Below are 19,471 nucleotides of genomic sequence, written 5' to 3'. Positions count from 1 at the left end.
GACTGATGTCACTGGAACTATATGAAGGTCAGAGAAGGACTGGGGTTACTGGGACTGTATGAAAGTCAGAGAAGGACTGAGGTCACTGGGACTGTATGAAAGTCAGAGAAGGACTGATGTCACTGGAACTATATGAAGATCAGAGAAGGACTGGGGTCACTGGGACTGTATGAAGGTCAGAGAAGGACTGGGGTCACTGGGACTGTATGAAGGTCAGAGAAGGACTGAGGTCACTGGGACTGTATGAAGGTCAGAGAAGGACTGAGGTCACTGGGACTGGATGAAGGTCAGAGAAGGACTGGGGTTACTGGGACTGTATGAAAGTCAGAGAAGGACTGATGTCACTGGGACTGTATGAAGGTCAGAGAAGGACTGGGCTCACTGGGACTGTATGAATGTCAGAGAAGGACTGGGGTCACTGGGACTGTATGAAAGTCAGAGAAGGACTGAGGTCACTGGGACTGTATGAAGATCAGAGAAGGACTGGGGTCACTGGGGCTGTATGAAGGTCAGAGAAGGACTGGGGTCACTGGGACTGTATGAAGGTCAGAGAAGGACTGGGGTTACTGGGACTGTATGAAGGTCAGAGAAGGACTGGGGTCACTGGGACTGTATGAAGGTCAGAGAAGGACTGGGGTCACTGGGGCTGTATGAAGGTCAGAGAAGGACTGGGGTCACTGGGATTGTATGAAAGTCAGAGAAGGACTGATGTCACTGGGACTGTATGAAGGTCAGAGAAGGACTGGGGTCACTGGGACTGTATGAAGGTCAGAGAAGGACTGGGGTCACTGGGACTGTATGAAGGTCAGAGAAGGATTGGGGTCACTGGGACTGTATGAAGGTCAGAGAAGGATTGGGGTCACTGGGACTGTATGAAGGTCAGAGAAGGATTGGGGTCACAGGGACTGTATGAATGTCAGAGAAGGACTGGGGTCACTGGGACTGTATGAAGGTCAGAGAAGGACTGATGTCAGTGGGACTGTATGAAGGTCAGAGAAGGAATGGGGTCACTGGGTCTGTATGGAAGTCAGAGAAGGACTGGGTCACTGGGACTGTATGAATGTCAGAGAAGGACTGGGGTCACTGGGACTGTATGAAGGTCAGAGAAGGACTGGGGTCACTGGGACTGTATGAAGGCCAGAGAAGGACTGGGGTCACTGGGACTGTATGAAGATCAGAGAAGGACTCGGGTCACTAGGACTGTATGAAGATCAGAGAAGGACTGGGGTCACTAGGACTGTATGAAGGTCAGAGAAGGACTGGGGTCACTGGGACTGTATGAAGGACAGAGAAGGACTGGGGTCATTGGGACTGTATGAAGATCAGAGAAGGACTGGGGCCACTGGGACTGTATGAAGGCCAGAGAAGGACTGGGGTCACGAACTGTATGAAGGTCAGAGAAGGCCTGGGGTCACTGGGACTGTATGAAAGTCAGAGAAGGACTGGGGTCACTGGGACTGTATGAAGGTCAGAGAAGGACTAATGTCACTGGGACTGTATGAAGGTCAGAGAAGGACTGGGCTCACTGGGGCTGTATGAATGTCAGAGAAGGACTGAGGTCACTGGGACTGTATGAAAGTCAGAGAAGGAATGATGTCACTGGAACTATATGAAGGTCTGAGAAGGACTGGGGTCACTGGGACTGTATGAAGGTCAGAGAAGGACTGGGGTTACTGGGACTGTATGAAAGTCAGAGAAGGACTGATGTCACTGGGACTGTATGAAGGTCAGAGAAGGACTGGGGTCACTGGGGCTGTATTAAGGTCAGAGAAGGACTGATGTCACTGGGACTGTATGAAGGTCAGAGAAGGACTGAGGTCACTGGGACTGTATGAAGGTCAGAGAAGGACTGGGCTCACTGGGACTGTATGAATGTCAGAGAAGGACTGGGGTCACTGGGACTGTATGAAAGTCAGAGAAGGACTGATGTCACTGGGACTGTATGAAGATCAGAGAAGGACTGGGGTCACTGGGGCTGTATGAAGGTCAGAGAAGGACTGGGGTCACTGGGATTGTATGAAAGTAAGAGAAGGACTGATGTCACTGGGACTGTATGAAGGTCAGAGAAGGACTGGGGTCACTGGGACTGTATGAAGGTCAGAGAAGGACTGGGGTCACTGGGACTGTATGAAGGTCAGAGAAGGACTGATGTCACTGGGACTGTATGAAGGTCAGAGAATGACTGGGGTCACTGGGACTGTATGAATGTCAGAGAAGGACTGGGGTTACTGGGACTGTATGAAAGTCAGAGAAGGACTGATGTCACTGGGACTGTATGAAGGCCAGAGAAGGACTGGGCTCACTGGGACTGTATGAAGATCAGAGAAGGACTGGGGTTACTGGTACTGTATGAAGATCAGAGAAGGACTGGGGTCACTGGGACTGTATGAAGGTCAGAGAAGGACTGGGGTTACTGGGACTGTATGAAAGTCAGAGAAGGACTGGGGCCACTGGGACTGTATGAAAGTCAGAGAAGGACTGGGGTTACTGGGACTGTATGAAAGTCAGAGGACTGGGGTCACTGGGACTGTATGAAGGTCAGAAAAGGATTGGGGTCACTGGGACTGTATGAAGGTCAGAGAAGGACTGAGGTCACTGGGACTGTATGAAGGTCAGAGAAGGACTGATGTCACTGGGGCTGTATGAAGGTCAGAGAAGGACTGGGGTTACTGGGACTGTATGAAAGTCAGAGAAGGACTGATGTCACTGGGACTGTATGAAGGTCAGAGAAGGACTGGGGTCACTGGGACTGTATGAATGTCAGAGAAGGACTGGGGTCACTGGGACTGTATGAAGGCCAGAGAAGGACTGGGCTCACTGGGACTGTATGAAGATCAGAGAAGGACTGGGGTTACTGGTACTGTATGAAGATCAGAGAAGGACTGGGGTCACTGGGACTGTATGAAGGTCAGAGAAGGACTGGGGTTACTGGGACTGTATGAAAGTCAGAGAAGGACTGATGTCAATGGGACTGTATGAAGGTCAGAGAAGGACTGGGGTCACTGGGACTTTATGAATGTCAGAGAAGGACTGGGGTCACTGGGACTGTATGAAGGCCAGAGAAGGACTGGGGTCACTGGGACTGTATGAAAGTCAGAGAAGGATTGGGGTCACTGGGACTGTATGAAGGTCAGAGAAGGACTGGGGTCACTGGGACTGTATGAAGGTCAGAGAAGGACTGGGGTTACTGGGACTGTATGAAAGTCAGAGAAGGACTGGGCTCACTGGGACTGTATGAAGATCAGAGAAGGACTGGGGTTACTGGTACTGTATGAAGATCAGAGAAGGACTGGGGTCACTGGGACTGTATGAAGGTCAGAGAAGGACTGGGGTTACTGGGACTGTATGAAAGTCAGAGAATGACTGGGGCCACTGGGACTGTATGAAAGTCAGAGAAGGACTGATGTCACTGGGACTGTATGAAGGTCAGAGAAGGACTGGGGTCACTGGGACTGTATGAATGTCAGAGAAGGACTGGGGTCACTGGGACTGTATGAAGGACAGAGAAGGACTGGGCTCACTGGGACTGTATGAAAGTCAGAGAAGGATTGGGGTCACTGGGACTGTATGAAGGTCAGAGAAGGACTGGGGTCACTGGGACTGTATGAAGGTCAGAGAAGGACTGGGGTCACTGGGACTGTATGAAGGTCAGAGAAGGACTGGGGTTACTGGGACTGTATGAAAGTCAGAGAAGGACTGAGGTCACTGGGACTGTATGAAGATCAGAGAAGGACTGGGGTCACTGGGACTGTATGAAGATCAGAGAAGGACTGGGGCCACTGGGACTGTATGAATGTCAGAGAAGGACTGGGGTTACTGGGACTGTATGAAAGTCAGAGAAGGACTGATGTCACTGGGACTGTATGAAGGCCAGAGAAGGACTGGGCTCACTGGGACTGTATGAATGTCAGAGAAGGACTGGGGTTACTGGGACTGTATGAAAGTCAGAGGACTGGGGTCACTGGGACTGTATGAAGGTCAGAAAAGGATTGTGGTCACTGGGACTGTATGAAGGTCAGAGAAGGACTGGGGTTACTGGGACTGTATGAAAGTCAGAGAAGGACTGGGGCCACTGGGACTGTATGAAAGTCAGAGAAGGACTGGGGTTACTGGGACTGTATGAAAGTCAGAGGACTGGGGTCACTGGGACTGTATGAAGGTCAGAAAAGGATTGGGGTCACTGGGACTGTATGAAGGTCAGAGAAGGACTGAGGTCACTGGGACTGTATGAAGGTCAGAGAAGGACTGGGGTTACTGGGACTGTATGAAAGTCAGAGAAGGACTGATGTCACTGGGACTGTATGAATGTCAGAGAAGGACTGGGGTCACTGGGACTGTATGAAGGCCAGAGAAGGACTGGGCTCACTGGGACTGTATGAAGATCAGAGAAGGACTGGGGTTACTGGTACTGTATGAAGATCAGAGAAGGACTGGGGTTACTGGGACTGTATGAAGGTCAGAGAAGGACTGGGGTTACTGGGACTGTATGAAAGTCAGAGAAGGACTGGGGCCACTGGGACTGTATGAAAGTCAGAGAAGGACTGATGTCAATGGGACTGTATGAAGGTCAGAGAAGGACTGGGGTCACTGGGACTGTATGAATGTCAGAGAAGGACTGGGGTCACTGGGACTGTATGAAGGCCAGAGAAGGACTGGGCTCACTGGGACTGTATGAAGGCCAGAGAAGGATTGGGGTCACTGGGACTGTATGAAGGTCAGAGAAGGACTGGGGTCACTGGGACTGTATGAAGGTCAGAGAAGGACTGGGGTTACTGGGACTGTATGAAAGTCAGAGAAGGACTGGGCTCACTGGGACTGTATGAAGATCAGAGAAGGACTGGGGTTACTGGTACTGTATGAAGATCAGAGAAGGACTGGGGTCACTGGGACTGTATGAAGGTCAGAGAAGGACTGGGGTTACTGGGACTGTATGAAAGTCAGAGAAGGACTGGGGCCACTGGGACTGTATGAAAGTCAGAGAAGGACTGATGTCACTGGGACTGTATGAAGGTCAGAGAAGGACTGGGGTCACTGGGACTGTATGAATGTCAGAGAAGGACTGGGGTCACTGGGACTGTATGAAGGCCAGAGAAGGACTGGGCTCACTGGGACTGTATGAAAGTCAGAGAAGGATTGGGGTCACTGGGACTGTATGAAGGTCAGAGAAGGACTGGGGTCACTGGGACTGTATGAAGGTCAGAGAAGGACTGGGGTTACTGGGACTGTATGAAAGTCAGAGAAGGACTGGGGCCACTGGGACTGTATGAAAGTCAGAGAAGGACTGAGGTCACTGGGACTGTATGAAGATCAGAGAAGGACTGGGGTCACTGGGACTGTATGAAGATCAGAGAAGGACTGGGGCCACTGGGATTGTATGAATGTCAGAGAAGGACTGGGGTTACTGGGACTGTATGAAGGTCAGAGAAGGACTGGGGTTACTGGGACTGTATGAAGGTCAGAGAAGGACTGATGTCACTGGGACTGTATGAAGGTCAGAGAAGGACTGGGGTCACTGGGACTGTATGAAAGTCAGAGAAGGACTGAGGTCACTGGGACTGTATGAAGATCAGAGAAGGACTGGGGTCACTGGGGCTGTATGAAGGTCAGAGAAGGACTGGGGTCACAGGGACTGTATGAAGGTCAGAGAAGGACTGATATCACTGGGACTGTATGAAGATCAGAGAAGGATTGGGGTCACTGGGAATGTATGAAGGTCAGAGAAGGACTGGGGTCACTGGGATTGTATGAAGGTCAGAGAAGGACTGGGGTCACTGGGACTGTATGAAGGTCAGAGAAGGACTGGGGTCACTGGGACTGTATGAAGGTCAGAGAATGACTGATGTCACTGGGACTGTATGAAGGTCAGAGAAGGACTGGGCTCACTCGGACTGTATGAAGATCAGAGAAGGACTGGGGTCACTGGGGCTGTATGAAGGTCAGAGAAGGACTGGGGTCACTGGGATTGTATGAAAGTCAGAGAAGGACTGATGTCACTGGGACTGTATGAAGGTCAGAGAAGGACTGGGGTCACTGGGACTGTATGAAGGTCAGAGAAGGACTGGGGTCACTGGGACTGTATGAAGGTCAGAGAAGGACTGGGGTCACTGGGACTGTATGAAGGTCAGAGAAGGACTGGGGTCACTGGGACTGTATGAAGGTCAGAGAAGGACTGATGTCACTGGGACTGTATGAAGGTCAGAGAAGGACTGGGCTCACTGGGACTGTATGAAGGTCAGAGAAGGACTGATGTCACTGGGACTGTATGAAGATCAGAGAAGGACTGGGGTCACTGGGACTGTATGAAGGTCAGAGAAGGACTGGGGTCACTGGGATTGTATGAAAGTCAGAGAAGGACTGATGTCACTGGGACTGTATGAAGGTCAGAGAAGGACTGGGGTCACTGGGACTGTATGAAGGTCAGAGAAGGACTGGGGTCACTGGGATTGTATGAAAGTCAGAGAAGGACTGATGTCACTGGGACTGTATCAAGGTCAGAGAAGGACTGGGGTCACTGGGACTGTATGAAGGTCAGAGAAGGACTGATGTCACTGGGACTGTATGAAGATCAGAGAAGGACTGGGGTCACTGGGACTGTATGAAGGTCAGAGAAGGACTGGGGTCACTGGGACTGTATGAAGGTCAGAGAAGGACTGGTGTCACTGGGACTGTATGAAGGTCAGAGAAGGACTGGGGTCACTGGGACTGTATGAAGGTCAGAGAAGGACTGGGGTCACTGGGACTGTATGAAGGTCAGTGAAGGACTGGGGTCACTGGGACTGTATGAAAGTCAGAGGACTGGGGTCACTGGGACTGTCTGAAGGTCAGAGAAGGACTGGGGTTACTGGGATTGTATGAAAGTCAGAGAAGGACTGATGTCACTGGGACTGTATGAAGGTCAGAGAAGGACTGATGTCACTGGGGCTGTATGAAGGTCAGAGAAGGACTGGGGTCACTGGGACTGTATGAAAGTCAGAGAAGGACTGAGGTCACTGGGACTGTATGAAGGTCAGAGAAGGACTGATGTCACTGGGACTGTATGAATGTCAGAGAAGGACTGGGGTCACTGGGACTGTATGAAGGCCAGAGAAGGACTGGGCTCACTGGGACTGTATGAAGGTCAGAGAAGGACTGGGGTCACTGGGACTGTATGAAGGTCAGAGAAGGACTGGGCTCACTGGGACTGTATGAAGGTCAGAGAAGGACTGAGGTCACTGGGACTGTCTGAAGGTCAAAGAAGGACTGGGGTTACTGGGATTGTATGAAAGTCAGAGAAGGACTGATGTCACTGGGACTGTATGAAGGTCAGAGAAGGACTGTTGTCACTGGGGCTGTATGAAGGTCAGAGAAAGGAGAAACTAGACTGTTCAGTGGTGGACAGGAGTCACTGGGACTCAGTAGACATGGGGACTAAATGGACTGTGGATGTCCCTGCAGCTACTTGGACTTGCCTAGTGATTGCTCAGCACTGTGGACATGAACTTAAATGTGTTGATCCTGGAAATGATCCCTAAGAAATGTGATTTGTACAGAATTTTCCCAGTATATGATCTGGCTTCATGCAGGACAAGGGCACCCAGCAGAATAATGACTGTCAGTGCGTCCAGCTCATCCACACATCATTGTCCCCTCCACACTTGTGTCCTCTCCACGCATTCCTCGCCCATCTGACCGCAGGATGGTGAACCCGTGGGTAGATGTGACATACTGACCACTTTGTCGTAGCCCATGTACGGGATATTGCACTTGACGGAGGCGTCTTCGCTGTGCTTGCAGTCCTCTTGTGTGATGTTCTTATACTGACAGTCAAAGAGGGACTGCTCGTTCCCGGTACATCTGACCTCATTCATGTGCACGGGACCCATACCTGTCAGAGACAAGGGACGGCCATTAGATAGAAAGTATTTATACAATGTGACGTGACAACGTAATGACTGTGATCCCTACGGCCATATTGTTCCTTATGTCGTAAGTCATACATTGGTATACTGTGTCCACACCCTCTGTACGCGCTGCGCCTTCTTCTAGGTCTCCTCCCCAGAGGCTTCACCTCCACCACACCCATTGCCTCAGTACAATGGGGCACGCCACAATTGTTTTCATGAAATGAGAGATAAATGGGGGTACAGTAGGGCCCTGGTGCGCCTACATGGCAGGTGATCACTGCTCTGCTATACGGCTGGGCATCTCAATGCACAGAAGTAAATGATCTGCCCTACGGTGGGGGATTTACCTTCTCGGAAGACCTTGCTTTACGTATGGAAGTGGGATATTCTAGGGAAGACTGTGCCTGCTAGATGCACCTCCCCGGTATAAGGTGCACCCCACAGGAGTGCAGTCACCCCCGAACTAGTGTGATACAAACGCCAGATCAGCTCATGAGCAGGAGAGCAATGTGGACCTTAGTTCAGATGCCCTAAAGCAGCGGTCTCCAACCTTTCTGACCTAGAGAGCCACATTCAGCTCTGAGAGAGGGTCGCGTGTCACATTCAGCACTGAGAGAGGGTCGGGAGTCACATTCAGCACTGAGAGAGGGTCGGGAGTCACATTCAGCACAGAGAGAGGGTCGGGAGTCACATTCAGCACAGAGAGAGGGTCGGGAGTCACATTCAGCACTGAGAGAGGGTCGTGAGTCACATTCAGCACTGAGAGAGGGTCGTGAGTCACATTCAGCACTGAGAGAGGGTCGTGAGTCACATTCAGCACTGAGAGAAAGTCGGGAGTCACATTCAGCACTGAGAGAAAGTCGGGAGTCACATTCAGCACTGAGAGAAAGTCGGGAGTCACATTCAGCACTGAGAGAAAGTCGGGAGTCACATTCAGCACTGAGAGAGGGTCGGGAGTCACATTCAGCACTGAGAGAGGGTCGGGAGTCACATTCAGCACTGAGAGAGGGTCGTGAGTCACATTCAGCACTGAGAGAGGGTCGTGAGTCACATTCAGCACTGAGAGAGGGTCGTGAGTCACATTCAGCACTGAGAGAGGGTCGTGAGTCACATTCAGCACTGAGAGAGGGTCGTGAGTCACATTCAGCACTGAGAGAGGGTCGGGAGTCACATTCAGCACTGAGAGAGGGTCGGGAGTCACATTCAGCACTGAGAGAGGGTCGGAAGTCACATTCAGCACTGAGAGAGGGTCAGGAGTCACATTCAGCACTGAGAGAGGGTCGGGAGTCACATTCAGCACTGAGAGGGTCGGGAGTCACATTCAGCACTGAGAGAGGGTCGGGAGTCACATTCAGCACTGAGAGAGGGTCGGGAGTCACATTCAGCACTGAGAGAGGGTCGGGAGTCACAATCAGCACTGAGAGAGGGTCGGGAGTCACATTCAGCACTGAGAGAGGGTCGAGAGTCACATTCAGCACAGAGAGGGTCGTGAGTCACATTCAGCACTGAGAGATGGTCGGGAGTCACATTCCCCTCCCTCCCCCCTCACAGTAGTGGCAACCAGAGCCCCCATTATGGGTATAATGATAACCAAAGCTTTTCCACGGAAATCCCCCCAAAGCAGTATACCAAGATCCAGCGGTCCCCACAATCCCCCCATTCAGTATCCTCTCAGCACACTGTGTCATCCATCTTCAGGCACCACCTCTCACAGGTAGTCCCATCCTGTCTCCAGCGTATAATTCTTAAGTTTTCGCTAAACCCCTAAGACCAGCACATGTGTATCCAGATCTGCTCTTCTGTGCAGGCGACTCACACAATTCACCTTTTTGAGATTTGCTCCTCATACCTGCTTGCTAGACCTGGAGCTAATGCACCAAGCTGGCAGACAGTCGCGAGCCACAACTCATGGGACCGCGAGCCACACGTGGCTCCCGAGCTACAGGTTGGAGACCTAAAGAAAGCTGAAGACGATGTCTCCGTGGATGTAGTCTCTGAAGCTCTCCGCGTCCTGTCTCCAGGAGCATGAACAAACATCTTTGTGAATGGGTAGACTCCCTGCTGCAACCATTAGTACAAAGATTGCCCGGATATGTGAAGGACTCAAGAGAAGTGCTAAAAAGTTTTTCTAAAAAAAGTGGCAAAATAATTTTTCATGGTTATGCTGTGACGTCATTTCATTCCCTGCATCTATTCCTCATGGACAAGCCATGAAAGCTCTTCAATTTCATCGGGGCAAGTTTAGTCATTATTCAAAGAGATTTTATTAATTTTTAGTTACAGGTTACTTTTTTCTGTTGACACATAACATATTTTCATTTGATGAGGCTGTCCATTTACAGAAAACTGGCGTTCCCATGGGGGCCAAATACTCCCCGTCATTGGTGAATCTTACAATGGCATTTTGGGAATATGAATATGTCTATTCAGAAAGTAACCCCTTTTCTCATGATTTAGTTTGGTAGATACATCGACGACATCCTGTCACGTCGCTGTCAGACTCCGGGCCTGCTGTTCGGGCTTCGGCCACTAGGAGGCGCCGGACTGGCACGTCGCCGCCAGACTCAGGGCCTGCTGGTCCGGCTTCGGCCACTAGGAGGCGCCGGACTGACACGTCGCCGCCAGACTCGGGGCCTGCTGTTCCGGTCTCGGCCACTAGGAGGCGCAGGACCGTCGCATTGCCGTCAGACTCGGGGACGGCTGTTCCTGCCTTGGCCACTGGGAGGTGCCGTGGTTCGCCCCTGGGTGAGGGTGGTGACAGAGCAGAGGCTCCTGCGCAGGCATCTGGTGGGCGCAGGCTCCGCCCCTCTGTCAGTCATGTAGGGCTTACTGCATCACCATCTGGCCTGGTCCTGGGGCGGTCCTAATTACATCATCGGTCCGGGAACCTGTGAGGGATGACCTGATCCCTCAAATACCTTGGGACTGGTCTTGCAAGCCGCCGCATATATTCTTGGTTCCCCTGCGTGCTACTGTGTGATTTGCTATAGTTAACTCTGACCTCAGCCTGGATTTCTGACCATTCTATTGCCTGCCGTTTTTGTACCTTTGCCTCTCTTGCGATTTTTTGACGCTGACCTTCGCTTGCATTCCTGACCGTTCTTCTGCCTGCTGATTTTGTACCTTTGCTTCCCTCCTGGTTTTACTGACCTTGGTCCGGACTTTTGACTCTTCTGCCTGCTGATTTGGTACCTCTGCTGCCCTCCGGCCTCCGACTCCTGCCTCCTGACCACGATTACAGGTTTTAATTTTAACCCCTTGGCGGCCGTCCTGCTCTGGTCTACTGCTCCACCAGACAGCTACCCCCTGGGCCTTGCTACAATTCCAGATCCCTGTATAGGGGTTAAGGGTCCCGGCGTTACTCGGGGCGCTGTTCCTACTGCAGCCCAGATGTCTGTCACATTATATTCAGCCCAAAAAACTGCTTTTTGCATATATGTCCATGTAACGGGGTCTACCAAGCTGGAGTACCTCTTTCAGTACCACCCCATGTTTTCGGAGGTCCGCTCTGCGTTGGCTGGAGTCTGAATGAATGACGCTGGCTGGAATTCCTTGGTTACATGGGCGCATATAAAAGATCACTGCTTCTCCATGTATTTCCAGTCTGACAACACTTTACTCACAGGACACAGAATATATCACACAGACACAGAGGGCCGGCCAATGGAAAAGCGGCACGCCAGACATGCATTACAAAAGCCGCAGGTGGCCGGAGCCTGCCGATGTTTACTGTGGGAATTACAAAGGTGGGGGGAGGGCGGACAAAAGGAGAATATCGTGTCCCCTCTGCATAGGGGCGCAGCCTGTGGGCTGATGCATTAGGGACATGCATCTCACATAGAACCTATTATACATACATATAACTGCACAACATATTCTGGGTGCTGAGTGGTTCTGTAGCACGTAACACGGCTCCCCCTTTTCAGCGACGCGATCGGCATACACAGTCTGATCCTCAACGGATCGGTTTGGTGATGACCGAAGTTTATGGGGTCGGTACAAGTTCCGTTTGTCGACTTAGTCCATCGGCGTTACCGTTTTGTTTGCCAGGTCTGTGGTGGATGGTGAAGTCCAGAGGTTGTAGGGCTAAACTCCACTGCAGCAATCTGGCGTTGTCTCCGGAGACCCGATTAAGCCAGACTAGGGGATTATGGTCCGTTAGGAGGGAAAACTGTCGTCCATACAAATATGGTTGCAACTTCTTGAGTGCCCATACTAGGCACTCCTTCTCGATGGCAGCATAGCTTACTTCACGGGGCAGTAGTTTCCGACTCAGGTAAGCTACCGGGTGTTCTTGGCCGTCCGGCCCGACTTGACTCAGTACTGCCCCCAATCCAAACATAGAAGCGTCTGTGTGAACCAGGAAACGTTTAGTTGGATCGGGTGCGGCCAATACAGGGGTATTGGTGAGGGCGTCCTTTAGTTGGCGGAAGGCTTCCTCACACTCTGAGGTCCAGGTTACCTGGCGGGGTTGATTCTTACGTGTCAGATCAGTGAGGGGCTTGGCTACGCTGCTGTAATTGGGAACGAATTTCCTGTAATACCCCTCTGTCCCTAGAAACGCCATGACCCGGGTTTTAGTGCGTGGGATTGGCCATTTGGCTATGGCCTCAATCTTGGCTGGTTCTGGTCGCTGTTTCCCACTTCCCACCCAATGCCCTAAATACTGAATCTCTGCTTTGCCCACGTGACACTTGTTTGGGTTCAGGGTGATTCCGGCCTGGTGAATCCTGTCCAATACTGTCTCTAGGTGATTTAGATGCTCTTCCCATGTCGCACTGTAGATGGCGATGTTGTCCAGGTAGGCACAAGCATAGTCCTGGAGACCATCCAGTAGCCGGTCAGCCAGCCTTTGGAAGGTCGCCGGGGCATTCTTCATCCTGAATGGCAAAACTCGAAACTGGAATAAGCTGAACGGGGTGACAAATGCCGACTTGAGAATAGCGTCAGGACTAAGGGGAATCTGCCAGTAGCCTTTGCATAGATCGATGGTGGTCAAATACTTTGCCCCCGCCAGCCGGTCTAACAACTCATCCACACGCGGCATGGGGTATGCATCCGTCACGGTTTTCTCATTGAGCCTACGATAAAGCCGTGTAGTCCCATCCTTCTTGGGCACTAACACTACGGGGGATGCCCAGGGACTATCTGACTCTTCAATGACCCCTAAACGCAGCATCTCTTGTATCTCGTCGCATCCCCTCTCGTACAGACTCAGGGACGTGGAAGGGGTTTTGTCGCAGGGGGGTCTGATCCTGGGTCTCAACCTTGTGTTGTGCCAGGCGAGTGTACCCTGGTCTCCCCGAAAACATCCTCTGTCGCTACCTCAACAACTCCTCCGCCTGCTGTCTCTCCCGGGGGCCTAGGTCTTCACCCAAGTGTACCTGGTCCCATATTTTAGACTGAGTCCTTTCCCCCAAGACATCCGGCAAGGGAAGTCCAGCTAAATCCTCTGCTTCAGGTGCACAGATGGCCACTACCTCTTCAGGGCGCTCCCGGTAGGGCTTCAGCATATTCACGTGGAACATGCGGATAACCCTGGGGTCGTCACAATCGGCGACATTATAGGTTGTGTCGGCTATTTTCCCCACTACCTGGTAGGGCCCCTGCCATGCAGCTTGGAACTTATTCTGCTTAGTGGCCTCTAACACCAGGACCTTCTGTCCTATTTCCAAAGTGCGCTCTCTGGCCCTCCGATCGCACCATACGCGCTGGCGCCGCTGGGTCGCCTGCAGGTTCTTACGTACAACCTGGGTCAGCTCCTGTAGGCGGTCCCGGAATTCCAGCACATAGGGTACAATAGGTACCCCTTCTATGAGGCCCTCCCCCTCTCAGTGTTCCAGCACTAAGTCTAGGGGTCCCCTTACCCGTCTCCCGTATACCAGCTCGAACGGGGAGAACCCCGTGGATTCTTGGTGCACCTCCCGATAGGCAAACAGGAGGTGTGGCAAGAATTTCTCCCAGTCCCTGTAGGTCCTGGTAAAAGTCCCAATGAGCTGTTTTAATGTCCCGTTAAAGCGTTCACACAACCCATTGGTTTGCGGGTGGTACGGGGCGCTTCTAATGGACTTTACGCCGCACAGCTTCCACAGTTGGTAGGTCACCTCTGCTGTAAACTGGGTACCCTGGTCTGAGATAATCTCCCGGGGAAATCCAACCCGTGAGGAAACCTGGAGCAGGGCGGCCGCCACCGTCTCTGCCAGTATGTTAGGTAACGCAACCGCCTCTGGATACCGTGTGGCATAATCTACCACTGTCAATATATACTTTTTCCCTGACAGACTGGGTTTGGCTAACGGCCCTATCAGATCGACCGCTACTCGGCTAAATGGTTCCTCCACAATGGGGAGGGGGCGTAATTTGGCCTTGCACCGATCCCCCCTCTTGCCAATGCGCTGACAACTGTCACAGGTCTGGCAGTACTGACGAACATGAAAACCTCAGAAAAAGGAAAAAAAAAAAAAATCCTCCAAAAAATTCAGTTACAAACCAGACAGGCCCAAATGCATCTGCACTAATCCAGGGTGCAGCGGACCCAAGTAAAATGGCAGCTGCACAGGTGCATAAATACCAAATGAAACAGCCAGCCTACAATCAGGGATTGGCCGTGTGGTACACCAGTGCAGAAAAAATAATCCGCATGTGGCAGTGTTCACACAGGGAATGCAGGGCTTCTGGCACACAACCTCTTAGTAACACCATATAGGGGGGCTGCCCAGTGCCAACTAGAATGCATCCCGCGTATAGTGGGGCTCGTCCCTGTGTGGTGCTGCTCTGTGATCCGGGAGAGGAGTCCCTGCTTCCATACAAACTGTTCCCCTTCCAGTACTCCTCTCCCCTCCTGTGCCTTCCCACGATATCCCTCTAATGAAGGATCCTCAAGTAACTCCCTCTTAAATTCATCTGGGGTGGCCCAAGAAATGTGTCTGGCTATGGGAATACGTGTAGGGCTGGGATGTGTTACCTGAGCCTCCTCTGAGTGTGATTCTGCCTCTGCAGCTCGAGCTTGTCTCCGGGTGGTCACAGGATAAGTCTCAGCCAGAGGGGCCACAGAGAATGCAGACAACATGGGCCCCAAGTCAGTTCCCAGCAAGACGTCTGCAGGCAAATCCTCCATCAAGCCGACCTCAACAAGGCCATCCCTGACAGTTAAGGTGGATCCTGGCAGTGGGCAGTCGATGTATGGCTCCCCCTGCTACACGGACAGCCACTGTGCGGTCCGTCTTCTCTTGGTCCCGGACGAGATGAGGCTTCACAAGGGTCAAAGTTGCCCCAGAATCTCTTAGTCCCTGCATACGTTTCCCATTAACCCACACGACTAGAGTTGAGCGACTTTTGTTTTTTAGGGTCGAGTTTCGTTTCGTGAAACCCGACTTTTCCAAAAGTCGGGTCGAGCAAGATCGGCCGATTATAGGGAAAAGTCGGGGTCGTCCCGAAACACGAAACCCAATGTAAGTCAATGGGGAATAAAAGTCGGCAGTGAGAGGAGGACAGGAAACACACCTACAGTGCCCATTTGAATGCCAAAATCATCAATTCTTTTTACTTAAGCTTGTCAACCTTAATTATCTTCATAATACAAGTTACACACTGAAAAATGGGGGTTATTTGGCTAAAGTTGTGGGGGGGTAGGGCTGGCTCCAGGTTTTCATGTGCCCTGGGCGAAAGAGCACCCCTTTAACACATACCACAACTCATCATGCTCCGATACGGCAGAGAAATAGCGGTATAGTACAATGAAAAATACTTCACTTTTTACATCTCATGACGAGGCCCATCTATTTCTCCATACAGAATCATTGGTCCCATATAATGTTTGAAACAGTATATGATGAGCTCCACATAATGCTACAGTATATGTTGGTCCCCATGGATGAAGCTCCACTGTCTTATGGGCCCAAATAATGCTCCAAACATAATGGGCCCCATTTCTAATGCTCTAGTGTATAATGGGCCCTGTAAATGCTGCTCCAGTGTCTGATGTCCACCTTTGGAATGTTCCAGTGTATGGTGGGCCCCATCTATCATTCTCCAGAGTATAGTGCTCCCCAAAAATTGCTGTCCCAACATTGAAAACAATCAAATAAGTCTCCTCGCTAGGGAATCCCTGTACTAGTCTGGACTCCTCGTCATCCCCATCTTCCATCTCACTGCACAGTATTGCAACCTTGCAAGTGCTGTGATCCTGAGCAAGCAGGGGGGGCCCACTCGTTGGCGACGGCACTGGCACAGGGCCCCTGATAGTACGGTGGTGTGTCTGATGGCGGGTGGGCCGAACCTGCACTTTCATCTGCAGCTTCCTCTTTGTCACCGTGTAAGATGGAACTGTATATGGGAAGGGTAACCCGAGTTTCATCAGGGTCAGATTCAGGCCGTGTAGCGTGCGAGGGGAATGTAGTGGTCTGGGTCAATGTACCAGCAGATTCATCGAGCAGTGGCTGGGCATTAGTGCACTTGTGTCGCCCCCAGGAGTACGGTCGCCACAGTGGCATTACCCTCCTCCTAGGGAGTGTGATGTCATGCTTGGGAGCAACGAAGGATCTCTCTAGCAGGTTAACTGATTGGGCGGCGTTATTCCCACGAGTCATGACCCTCCAAACAGCGTTCATGAAGGCAAAGTGTTTGTTTTACGTGGGCAGTATGGTTGCAAAGCTGAACCTTAAAGGAATGTCCAGAAGGGCACCACCAGGAGTGGAGCCTACGGTTAAATTCGACTCCACCTGGGAAACCTCAACCATGCCAGCTACAGAAAAGATGCACACATTGCAAGCTTAATTCCGTTAACGAACGAGACTCCGTCATGCCCCGCGGTCCGAGTCCGGCTTACTAGAGGGACACGTGAGGCTCTGGCACATGAGATTGGCCAATAACTGGTGTGTCATGCCCTTACACGTCCGTGGCTGCATGTGCGCTACACTGAAAAGGCCAGCGTTTGTCGCTTACAGGTGCAGATAACCCGCTGAACAACGTTAGTGATGGGGATCACTGATTACAATTATTACCCGCGAACGATGATTTCCCAGTAAGTGCAGGTCAACCGCAGTTCCAGAATTAGGCCTAACCGTCATTCCTGAAAAAATGAAAAACTTACGTGTGCAAACCACAGGTGCTGTAGCTTGCTTAACAGCTCGCCAGCCATTCTCACGCCCAGTATGGATTGCACGTGATTGCACAAAGGTGAGAAAGGGTACCGTATCCCCAGATAACATGTATGGATAGCGTACACATTCAAAATATATGTCTATACATCAGGAGGCAGGCTCAGACGGTGTTAGGCCCAGTATGGCTTGCACGTGATTGCACAAAAGTGAGAAAGGGTACCGTATCCCTGGATAACATGTATGGAAAGCGTACACATTCAAAATATATGTCTATACATCAGGAGGCAGGCTCAGACGGTGTCAGGCACAGTATGGATTTGACTGCCCAGACTACACAGCGAAGGAGCAGGGAGAGGTAAAGATTGCAAATGCTGGGGCCCTGCCCAAGCAAGGGGGGCCCACTCGTGGGCGTCGGTACTGGCACTGGGCCCCTCATAGTACGGCGGTGTGTCTGACAGCAGGTGTGCACCACCACCGTCAGAGACACTTGATTGCACTATGAGGGACCCTGTGCCAGTGCCCGCGCCCAAGAGTCGGCCTACCCACCTGTTCAGGGCAACGGCACTCGCACGGTGTCGTGCGCTAGGTGGTGACCCCGGCCATGGGGGGGGGGCAGCACAGTTAGGGAGTTTTAGAAAGTGGCATATGTTGATGTTGGACATTCAGCTGATGCAAAAGGCGAAATAGGTGAAGTACCAGGAAGAGGTGGACCAAAGCAAGCCATTTTTCTGTCACCCTATGTGTCATCAGGGGAAGGTGGGACAAAATCCTTGGAAACCCATGCATGGTTCATTTTAATGAAGGTTAGATCATCCACATTTTGGGTTGACAGACGGGTCCTTTTTTCTGTCAGGATTGATCCAGCTGCACTGAAGACTCTTTCCGATAGCACACTTGCAGCTGGGCAAGCGAGCTCCTGTAAGGCATATTGTGCCAATTCAGGCCAGGTGTCCAGTTTAGCGGCCCAATAGTCAAAGGGGAATGACCTGTGTGGGAGAACATCGATATGGGAGGAAAAGTAGTTTGTAACCATAGTTGACAACTGCTGTCTCCTGTCACTTTCCATCGATGCAGTATTACCAGTTGTGTGAGCGGTATTTGAAAAATCAGTCCACAACATTGTCATGAAACCCCTGTCTCCAACGCCACTTCTGCTGTGTGCACCACGAACACCTCTGCCAAGCTGCCCCCGGCCCGTACGGCTCGTGTGAGAACCATCACCGCTGCTGTGTGCTGGGAATGCCTCAAGCAACCAATTTACCAGAGTTGCTTGTTTATTAGCCAATATTAGGTCAAGGTTCTCCTGTGGCATGATGTTTTGTAATTTGCCTTTATAGCGTGGATCCAGGATGCTGGCCAACCAGTAGTCGTCATCGTTCATCATTTTGGCAATGCGGGGGTCCCTTTTTAGGATCTGCAAGGCATAATCTGACATGTGGGCCAATGTTCCCGGTGTCAATGATGCACTGCGAGTGCTGGTTGGAGGAGCACTTTCTGGCAAATCCACATCCCTCCAGTCACGCACAAACCCTGTACCAGACCTTGCCACGCCAACATTTTCACTTGCCCCACGAGATGCATCCTCCTCCCCTAAGTAATCATCTCCATCATCATCCTCCTCCTCCTCTTCTTCCTCCACCTCGTCCAGGAGAGGTCCCTGAGCAGACAATGGCTGAATGTCATCAAGGATTCCCTCCTCGTCAACATTGGCTGCAGACGCCTGCTCCTTAAGGTGCGCCAAAGTTTTCATGAGCAGACGCATAAGTGGGATGCTCATGCTTAGGATGGCGTCGTCTGCGCTTACCAGCCGTGTGCATTCCTCAAAACACTGAAGGACTTTACAGAGGTCTTTCAGCTTCGACCACTGCACACCTGTCAACTCCATGTCTGCTCTCAAAGTGCCTGGCCGTGTATCCTCCCACAAATGCATTATGGCCTGCCTCTGCTCGCACAGCCGCTCCACCATGTGCAGGGTGGAGTTCCACCTTGTTGCAATGTCGATGAGGCGGTGGTTGGGAAGGTGGAGCAATCGCTGCAGCTTCTGCATACGAACGGAGTGTACAGGCGACCGGCGGATGTGCGCGCACAGTCTTCACACCTTCTGGAGCAGGGCTGTTAACTCCGGATAATTTTTGAGGAAGCACTGCACCACCAGGTTCAAGGTGTGAGCCAAGCAAGGTATGTGGCTGAGTTTTGAAAGGGCTATGGCTGCCACAAAATTACGGCCGTTATCACTAACTACCTTGCCTGCCTCAAAATGTACACTGCCCAGCCATGACTCAGTTTGTCACTTCAAGTACTCGGCCAGCACCTCGGCGGTGTGTCTGTCGCCCAAACACATCATCTGCAACACAGCCTGCTGATGCTTTCCTCTAGCTGCTCGATAGGGGGACACCTCGTGTGCAACAGTGGCAGCTGCAGATGGAGTGCTCGTACGACTGCGCTCTGTGGACGAGCTTTCGCTTCTGGAGGAGGAGGAGGAGGAGG

General features: G+C 51.7%; 1 protein-coding gene across 6 annotated transcripts in view; it reads right to left on the bottom strand.

The window, feature by feature from the left end:
* The window catches only part of LOXL3 (lysyl oxidase like 3), a 258,654-nt gene that overhangs the window by 55,461 nt on the left and 183,722 nt on the right, over positions 1 to 19,471 (bottom strand). For all 6 annotated transcript variants that reach the window (XM_073586838.1, XM_073586837.1, XM_073586839.1 and 3 more), the window contains one exon: positions 7,710 to 7,864. In XM_073586838.1, coding sequence (XP_073442939.1) covers positions 7,710 to 7,864 — 155 coding nt within the window. The remainder of the gene's footprint in view (positions 1 to 7,709; positions 7,865 to 19,471) is intronic.

Source organism: Dendrobates tinctorius, unplaced genomic scaffold (genome assembly GCF_039654945.1).
Source record: "Dendrobates tinctorius isolate UK_male_01 unplaced genomic scaffold, ASM3965494v1 ptg000096l, whole genome shotgun sequence".
NCBI classification, from domain to species: Eukaryota; Metazoa; Chordata; class Amphibia; order Anura; family Dendrobatidae; genus Dendrobates; species Dendrobates tinctorius.
Note: the sequence above shows the minus strand (reverse complement) of the source record. Positions and strands in the feature narration are given on the sequence as shown.